The 9,770-nt window shown below is 42.1% G+C and overlaps 1 protein-coding gene across 2 annotated transcripts; it reads left to right on the plus strand.

The window, feature by feature from the left end:
• The first annotated feature begins 6,321 nt into the window (after positions 1–6,321).
• On the plus strand, positions 6,322–9,544 carry LOC147033210 (uncharacterized). Of its 2 annotated transcripts, XM_085859227.1 has the most exons (3): positions 6,322–6,384; positions 7,160–8,447; positions 9,128–9,544. In XM_085859227.1, the coding sequence occupies exons 2-3, from the start codon at positions 7,180–7,182 to the stop codon at positions 9,237–9,239; spliced, it is 1,380 nt and encodes a 459-aa protein (XP_085715353.1). In that variant the 5' UTR covers positions 6,322–6,384; positions 7,160–7,179; the 3' UTR covers positions 9,240–9,544. The 2 variants fall into 2 exon arrangements, with proteins under 2 accessions (XP_085715353.1, XP_085715344.1); XM_085859218.1 differs by lacking the exon at positions 9,128–9,544 and having other exon boundaries at positions 7,160–9,095.
• Positions 9,545–9,770: the final 226 nt, after the last annotated feature.

Consider the following 9,770-nt stretch of genomic DNA (forward strand, 5'->3'; position numbering starts at 1 on the left):
ATATCCAGGGTAGAGTGACCTGGTCTGAAACCAAATTGATGATTGGAAATCAAGCCATTGGAGAAGAGGAAGGATTTCATGTCTGAAGCGATGATGGATTCCATAACCTTGCTGATGATTGGGAGAAGGCTGATTGGTCTGTAGTTACAGGGATCTGTTTTTTGCACCTTTTTTATGCAGGGCAGTGATGTTAGCAGATTTCAAGCAGATGGCAGATGACCTTGGGAAAATGAGAGGGTGAATAGAACAGAGAGAGGGTGAGCAAGAGCAGAAGAGCAGGCTTTGAGGACACGTGGGCTGATGCCGTCTGGACCGGTTGCAGAATCTGACTCGAGGTTTGAAAGCAAGCTCTCCACCTTGTCAGGAGAAAAGGATACAGAGTCCAGGGACAGTTGGGTGCGACTGGGTAAAGTGGGTAGAGATAGTGATGGGTTTGGGACACAAGATTTAGCTGCAAACACCGAGTTTAGACATTCAGCTTTATCACGTGTGGAATCAGCAGTGCGGCCATTTGAGGTAAGGGAGGGGATGGAGGGGGAACATACACCAGAAACAGATTTGATTAAACGCCACCAGGATTTTGAGGAGGGAGAGAGGTTTGAGAGTTCAGACTTGAGATGAGAAAGATGTTGTTTTCTGGCTCTCCTGAGGGTAGATACACACTTGTTCCGAGCTTTGTGGAAAGAACTGGAGATTGCTCTCAGTTTGGTTTGCTTTCCATGAGGCAAAGGCAAGTTGTTTTAGGACAACGGCCTCGCCATAAGCTGCAGTAGACCAAGGGCGGGAGAAGGGGTAAGACAACTGAACACGAGAGGGGATAAATCTGTGCATGAGGGAGAGCAAGTTTCTTTGAAAGAATTCCCAGGATGAGTTGATGTTTGAGAAAGTAGTGATAGGAGACCAGTCTGTAAGTTTGATGGCTGCTCGGAGACCCTGCCAGTCGGGTTGAGTGAAATGCCAGACTCGACGGCGGTGAGGTGGTTCTCTGATAACAACCAGAGAGATGTCCACTTTAACAAGGACGTGGTCAGAAGAACCAATTGGAGCGAAGGAAGAGCAGCAGATATTGTCAGGGAAATTTGTCAAAATCAGATCCAGAAGAGATGGAGTACCATTGGTTGAGATCGGCGTCGGGAAGTTGGACCGATTGAGTCAGTCCCAATGAGTCACAGAAAGCTTTTGCTGATGTCCCATGGCAGGTGAGAGAGGTACCACACCTAGCCAACTGGCGTGATGACAATTGAAGTCGCCACATAAGAGGAAGAGAGAGTTTGGATGAGAAGATAGAAGATGGTCCATGTTTTCGGAGAGTGAGGTGTAGATGGAGTCATCACTGTTCGGTGGACGGTACAGTACACATATAAACATGAGGTGGGAGTGGAGGGGAAGCCGAAGCCAGAGGTATTCCTGAGGGTGTGGGGGAGTGAGAGCAGTGCAGGGAGAGTGAGGAATAGAGTCTTTGATGAAGAGAGCAACACCTCCACCAGGACGAGGCTCAGGTCTGTCATACCGTAAGAAGGAGTAACCAGGGAGAGATACTTGGGAGTCAGACACGTCTTGGGAGAGGAAAGTTTCTGTTAGGCAGATAATGTCTGGTTTGTCAGTGGCAACCTGTAGGGAAAGATCTGAAAGGTTTGAGCGAAGGCCCCGGATATTTGAGGTCCACACTTTTAATGAAGAGGTAGGGGAGGAGGCTTTGGGTGCAGGAGGTGGAGGGGGCGGGGGAGGGTAGGACGAGGGACGAGGGGGGAGGTAAGGAGGGTTGCTGAAGGAGTGTGGGGTATTGCAGAATAGCGAGGGGAGGGGGCCGAATGAGGAGGAGAAAAGGCTCTGTGGTGCTGGGAGAGAGGGGGGACAAGAGACAAGGAAGATGGCAGTTGAGGATTTGAGGAGGTGGAGTGAAGAGATGGAGGTGAGAGGGCAGTGGAGGGAGGCAGGTTGTTGGATGAGAGGGGGGGCAACTTAGAGAAGGAAGAGTGAGGGGGATGAAAGGTGGGAGAAAGGTGGGGGGTGGATTTTTGAAAGAGGTGAGAGGGAGGCTTGGAGGGAGAAGAGTGGGATGGTTGCTTTGAGAGTGAGAGTGAGGGGTGAGGGGGGTGAGTTGGCACTGAAGTTGGAAAAAAAGAATGGTTGATGGAAAGCAAGATATTAATCAAAGCTCAGGTGAATTGGATGAAAATTGATTATTTTTCAGATTGAAATTGATGATTTTCGAAGTTTGACCTTTAGTATATCTTTGAGCTTTTTACCTCAAAAATACAGTAGTTGGTTTCCAAATTCATTGACACAATAGGCAAATCTTGTTCAAATTTTCTAGTCAATTGGATGAAAAATGATATTAGAAATCTGACCTCAAGATGTCTTTGGACCTCAAAATCAATCGGATTGTTAATTGAGATAAGCTCTACAACTTGGTAAAGTTTCATGACGTCCGGTTTAGAATTGTGACCTGCAGGCGATAAACAGACAAGCAAACAGACAGAACTAGAAGGGCATTTAGTAGAACGCATACCTCTGCCACATAATGCCTGATCCATGAAAACATATCGGGCCCAATACATTTTTGACATATCATGCCATACAGTACTATATCGTTTTGGCTCTCTCTCTCAATGGTGAAGAATCACTTAAAATTTTTAAATATTTATCATATCCAGATCCGATGCCTGGTGTTGGCGCAGTGGTTAGGGCAGCGGCTTGGGATCCAAGAGGTCCTGAGTTCAAGCCCCGTTGGGCCACTGAATTAATACACCAGGGGGTTGACTCAGCCTGTCATCCTTCCGAGGTCGGCGAAATGAGTACCAGTGTACTGGGCCGGTGTATACCCCGGTTAAAATAGGTGTACCATATCCCTGTGTCGTAAGAGGCGAGCAGGGTTGCGTCAGGAAGGGCATCCGGCGTAAAACATGTGCCAAATCACGATGCGGATCATACGGATGATCCGCTGTGGCGACCCCTAACGGGAGCAGCCGAAAGAAGAAGAAGAGGAGATCATATCCAGATCCGAACTCGGATCTTCACCAAACTCGAATCAATTCGTCCTTGCGATAGACCCAAACTGTCCACCAAGTCTCGTCCGAATCCGTCAACAACTTTTTGAGATATCGTGCTATATATTATTTTAACACTATCTCTCAACGGTGAAGAATCAGTGAAAAAATTCTAGTAGTCAGATCTGGATCCAGATCTTCACCAAAATCGAAACAATTCTTCCTTTTTACACACCCAACCTGTCCACCAAGTTTTATCCGAATCTGTGTACAACTTTGTGAGATATCGTGCTATATATCTGTTTCACCCTATCAATGGTGAAGAATCACTTTTAAAATTAAATAATTATCGTATCCAGATCCCGATTCGGATATTCACCAAAATCGAATCAATTTGTTCTTGCAACACACCCAACCTGTTCACTAAGTTTCGTCCGAATCCGTCAGCAACTTTTGAGATATTGTGCTACACATTATTTTAGCACGATCTTTCATTGGTGAAGAACCACCGAAAAAATTCTAGTATTGGGATCTGGATCCGGAGCTTCATAAAAATGAGAATTCATTCGTCCTTGTCACACATCGAACCTGTCCACAAAATTTCATCCGGATACGTCCACAGCTTTTTGAGATATACTCTACACAGAAAAACAGACAGGCAAACAGACAGAAAGGGATGAAAAAATAACCTCCTTCACCTTTGGTGGTGGAGGTAAAAACAAGGACATCGTGCAGAGCACGATACTTGCAAAATCCGTAAAACATATTTGACCTCAAAAATAATTGGTGGTTGATTTCAATGACCAAATATGCAACTCCTCTTCAAATTTCAAGTTAATCGGATGAAAATTGGAAATTTTAGAAATTCGAGCTATGTTGACCTTTTGGCCTCTGTTGACATCAAAAATATTTGGTGGTTGAATTCAGTGACATGATATGCAAATCCTCTTCAAATTTCAACTCAATGGTATGAAAATTGAGGAGTTTAGAAATACCACCATTGTTGTTGATATTTGGCCTATGCTGTCCTTTTGTTCGATGTTGATCTCAAAAATAATTGATTGTTTGAATTTAGTGATCCGCAATATAAATGCTCTTCAAATTTCAACTCAATCAGATGAAAATTGAGGATTTCAGAAATGCCACCTTATTTGTTGACCTTGGGCTTATGTTGACATTTTGGTCCATGTTGACCTCAAAAATAATTAGCTGGTTGAATTCAGTGACCTGAAGTATAAATACTCTTCAAATTTCACGTCAATTGGATGAAAAGTGAGCATTTTAAAAATCGCACCTCCGTTGTTGAAATTTGGCCTATGTTGTCCCTTTGACATTTTGACGTCAAACAATAGGCTTCTTCCTTATGACAATCTCCACCACATTGTGAAGTTTCGTGAAGGTTGGTTAAAATTTGTGAGCTGTAGGCGATACCGAAACAAACAGACAGACAGACTAACAAAATCGACAGACCAATATACTTGAAAAATGTTCGATTTTGCAAGCAACAAACAAACAAACAAACAAACAAGAAGAAGACGTCATGCAGAGCACAATACTTGCAAAATCCACACAACGATTTTGACCTCATAAATAATTGATGGTTGAATTGAATGACCAAATATGCAACTCCTCTTCAAATTTCAAGTTGGAGGTAAATTGATGATTTTTCAATTCAAAATTGATGATTTTAGAAGTTTGACCTTGAGATGGTCTTTGGCATTTTGATCTCAAAAATAGTTGGTTTCCCAATTCAGTAATGCACTATAAAATTGCTGTATAATTTTCAAGTCAATCAGGTGAAAATTGACGACTTTTCAGATGCAAATTGATGATTTCGGAAGTTTGACCTTGAGTTGACCTTTGACATTTTGACCTCAAAAGTGTTTGCTTTCCCAATTCAGTGTTCCTGTTCAATGAACGAATTTGAAAAACAATGTTGCATTTTTCACGTTTCAAAGAGATGTGTTGCCAATCATCATGTGACAGGTGGAAAAAAATTTGGCTCCGTAGTTTAGAAAACACGTTAATACGGCAAATGCTTCGGAAATCGAGTGTTATCAAATGTACTGTGCTTTGAAACTCACAAAGGAGAAAGCATATAACCTTTGTAGTGGGGCGGCTTAACCCAAATATTCAAAAGAATTGTGCATTTTGTGATACAAACACCAAATTTGGCACAAATGTACATTAATATGTTGCGAACATTTTCAGTTATTGGGCCACTTGAAATTCTCTCTTTATGTCCGCCATATTGGATTTCAAAATGGCCACCACTTGAAATCTACATTTGCTATTATCTCTGGACGTAATGCAGCTATTGACTTGATTCTGGTATCTAAATGTATGTTTTTGGGGGCAAGGAATCCAATGGTACCATTTTCAACTAAATATTATCTATCACAGTCTGTTATATAATTTTATTTGGAAATTATCTAGGCAAATATTGGATTCAACACAATACTTTGAAAAGAATGTCTTAGTTCTGTAAATATAAATGAAAAAAAAACTATACTAAATCACTAGTAACAACTCAAACAAGCTCATATATACTGGCAGTCTAAAATATAAATTCATATCCCATTAGGAAACAAAGTGATCCATTCGTTTGTGTTTTTCATTTGCATATTTTATGTAACATTACATTCATATTGTCAATAAATACCAAACATGCATAATCCCCTTTTCCTCGACCCTTTAAGCCATCTTTTGTGTTTCTAGAGTACAGAAATTTCTTGTATCGGCTTCCATCTGTCTTGTTTCCTTCACAATGCACTGCAGCATGTCTTTAACAATGTTTACAAACATGACTCCACTACATGTCTTTAATCACAGCCCTGACCCAAATAAAAGAGTAGAGAGGCTGCATGTGTGTTGACCCACATCAACTGTGTTCTTTGTGTGTGGCTGTGTTTAAATCACCTTGTGACTCTACATAAATGAGTTAATTACATACAATCTGGGCTCAGCTAGACAACATTGTGTGGTCAGCAATGAAGACAAGAGTCTGAATTACATGTATGCAAAAGACCTTGTGAACCAGTGAAGCAAATACACGGGTAAGCATGAATTTAATCTCGGGCATGATATAATTTCCATAATGTTTACCTCTACACTCAATGGTGGAAGGAGCTAATGTTTTGATTCCAGCTTGTCTGTATGTCTGTTTGTCTGTTAGTCCACAAAATTCCAGACAAAGCTTGTAGTAGTGGTAGTTGGAGTGGTAGTGGTGATAACAGAAATTGTTATATAGAACTGAACTTATATTATTATTATTATTATATGAAGAAAATAACTTCATTTCTGTATGCCCTGTAGTGGACAGGTTAATTGGTTTATGCACTGAAGGGGTCACCCTGGTGTGCACTGCTGTGTTCTGCCTCACTGAGTTGTTCAGGTATGATGTACTCAGCACAAGCTTACCTGATACACATGTGTGCTGGCTAAAACTACTTGTCTGGTGGGCACGACAGAGGCAGGTTGTCTAATAGTCAACCTGGTCTTACTTTTTTGGGGTTTATCTGAAATTCTTACTATAAGGCTTTAAATTAGAAATGTTTTATATAAAGTAGTATTTTGAGTGAAGTGTGTATTCCACACTGACAGTTTTGACATGTTCTTAATTTAACACGAAGGCTGTAATTAAAAGAACGGGGTATGTCTGGAAAATGTACTGTCCAACTTAATCAGAGTTTAGACTGATTTATATTTAAATCTTGGCTGTCTAAATATTATAAGAATTTATGAATTCAAATGTTTTGTAAATATTCAATAAATTTGGGAATATATTTTAACTAAAGAATCTCATGTGATTTTATTTCTCTTCTTGCCTCCGGTATGGGTGAAAATTTAATTCCAGCATAATCTCACAAAACTAATTCCCTAAGTTTGCCAAGCTAAATGCTCCACGATATAGAGGAATTATCCTCCTCTCCATTAGTATGGCGGAGGAAACCCCTCTATATATATATATATATATATATATATATATATATATATATATATATATATATATATATATATATATATAGATATATATATATATATATATATATATATATATATATATATATATATATATATATATATATATATATATATATATATATATATATATATATATATATATATATATAACAAAATGTTAACATTATATCATTGTATCGTTGCAGATTCAGAAGACAGTTCCACCATGTCCAAGAGCTTCAGACTGGCTGATGTTGAGCGAACTTCACCATCAACATCAAAGCACCTCACCACAACTGACTGGAAGTTATGCCTTATATGTCAAGAGGACAAGACGGAGACACTGACCAAACCTGACCAATCAAAGAGAAAAGGCATTGGGAGTGGGTACAGTTCACTCGCAGAGAACTTGGTCAAATTCAGTGAACTTGGAGAGCTTCCAGGATCATTTCACCTGGAAAGACTCGATGATGGTCATGGCATTGAAGCTGCGATGGTTGCACACGGTGCAAAATATCATCAGACATGCAGGCTCCAGAACAACAACACCAAACTGCAGAGAGCACAAAAGAGAGCACTCAAGAAAGAATGTGAGAGCGATGAGGAACAAGCTGCATGCGAACGCACCAGGTTACATTCACGCTCATCGAGTACAGAGAAGAAGGTCCCAGAAAATTGTTTCTTCTGTGAACAACCTGCTGGGGCTGACAGTCTTTGGAAAGCTGCAACATTCCAAATGGACAAACGGGTGCGTGCCTGTGCAACCCTTCTTGGTGATACAGAACTGATGGGCTGTCTCAGTGGTGGGGACATGATAGCGTTGGACGCCCAGTATCACCCAAGGTGCTTGGTAGGACTTTACAATCGCACAAGAAAGGCCCAGTCAACAGGATCACAGGACACAAAACAAGAGCGAGTAATGTCGGCAGTTGTCTTCGCTGAACTCGTCGTCTACATTGAAGAAACCAGACAAGATGAGGAGACGGCACCAGTATTCAGATTGGCTGACCTTGTCCAGCTCTATCAGTCCAGAATGGAACAGCTAGGAGTCCAGATCGACACGAGAGTCCACTCCACACGACTGAAACAGAGACTGTTGGCTCGGTTTCCTGACATGCGGGCACACACCAAGGGGAGAGACATCCTGATGGCATTTGAAGAAGATGTCGGTGCTGCTCTTGCCAAAGCCTGCGAGCTAGACAGTGATAGTCATGCAGTCCATCTTGCCTATGCTGCACAGATTGTTCGCCGTCACATGTTTGGAGAAGCCAAGCCCTTCACAGGATTCCCTGAAGTATGTCAAGAAGAATCTGTGCCACCGTTGCTGCTTGCCCGAGTCAGTATGATCCCAGAGGGATCCAGCATCAAGGAACAGATGGCAGACACTAACCCTGCAGAAATTGCCTCAGATCAGATACTGAAATTCAACAGCATCAAACACAAGCGAACATGTGGCACCACATCATCCACCAGTGTCAGGTACAGTGTTGCACAGGAGACCCCACTTCCAATATACATAGGGATGATGCTGCATGCTCATACATGCAAGAAGGAATTGGTCGACAGACTGTCACACCTTGGCCTGAGCATCTCCTATGATAGAGTGCTCCAGCTCTCAGCACAGATGGGCAACAGTGTCTGCCAACAGTTTCACAGAGAACGAGTGGTCTGCCCTCCGAAGATGCGTGGCAAAGTGTTTACAACTGCTGCTGTAGACAACATAGATCACAACCCTGGCACAGGAGTTGCAACCAGAAAACAAACTGTGGCTGGCATTCGGAACAGGCCAGAGTTTCCGATACCTAGCAGCACACGAAATAGCAGCTGGATTTGGACGAGAGAAGGCTCGTGCACTGCCAATGTTCCACGCCCTAACTGGATGCGACACTGTGTCTAGTTTTCATAGACATGGCAAGAAGACTGCGTGGGCAGTCTGGACGGTACTGCCAGAACTCACTGAGGAACAACTGCTGCTGTCCTCTGCACCTCGTGACATACCAGACGATGCAATGCGCATCGAGAGGTTCGTGATCCTGTTGTATGATTGAAACAGCAAATGCACAGACATTTACAAGGCCAGGAGGAAACTCTTCACAAGGAAGAACAATGTGCAGCTCATCCCTCCAATGAAGGCAGCTCTGGAGGAACATGTCAAGAGGGCAGTGTATCAAGGTGGACATGTGTGGGGTCAGATACTGCTGCCAGCACCAGAGCTCCCTCCACCAACCAACTAGGGTTGATCAAGGACTGGAGAAGGACAGTACACACCTTACTGGACCAGGCTAACTGAGGCAGCTCACAGCTGCATTGAGCTGGTTTCTTGCAAGGTTAAGAAAGGGTGTGTGAGGCGCTGCAAGTGCAAAAAGGCTGCCGTTCAGTGCACAGCCCTCTGTGTGTGTGAAGGGGACTGCACATGACGATGAGTCAACAACATACATGTACTTGTAGCAATGCTGAACTTGTTAACATGACACTGTGTATGTACACGTATCTTCAGTCCGGTATATACCAAGCCTCAGATACCAGTACACCTAGCCTCAAATACGAGACCATGTAGTATGTCAGTATTAAACCTAAGACATTTACAGAACTAAGACATCCTTTTCAAAGTATTGTGTTGAATCCAATATTTGCAATCCAATAAATCCAATATTTGGAATCCAATTTCCAAATAAAATTATATAACAGACTGTGATAGATAATATTAAGTTGAAAATGGTACCATTGGATTCCTTGCCCCCCAAAACATACATTGAGATACCAGAATCAAGTCAATAGCTGCATTACGTCCAGAGATAACAGCAAATGGAGATTTCA

Source organism: Eptatretus burgeri, chromosome 2 (assembly GCF_056783735.1).
Source record: "Eptatretus burgeri isolate ZD-2024b chromosome 2, Ebu_testis_v1, whole genome shotgun sequence".
Lineage (NCBI taxonomy): Eukaryota > Metazoa > Chordata > Myxini > Myxiniformes > Myxinidae > Eptatretus > Eptatretus burgeri.

Excerpts from the sequence above, each read along its gene's own strand:
- LOC147033210 (XM_085859218.1), top strand. The coding sequence starts at position 7,180 with ATGTCCAAGAGCTTCAGACTGGCTGATGTTGAGCGAACTTCACCATCA.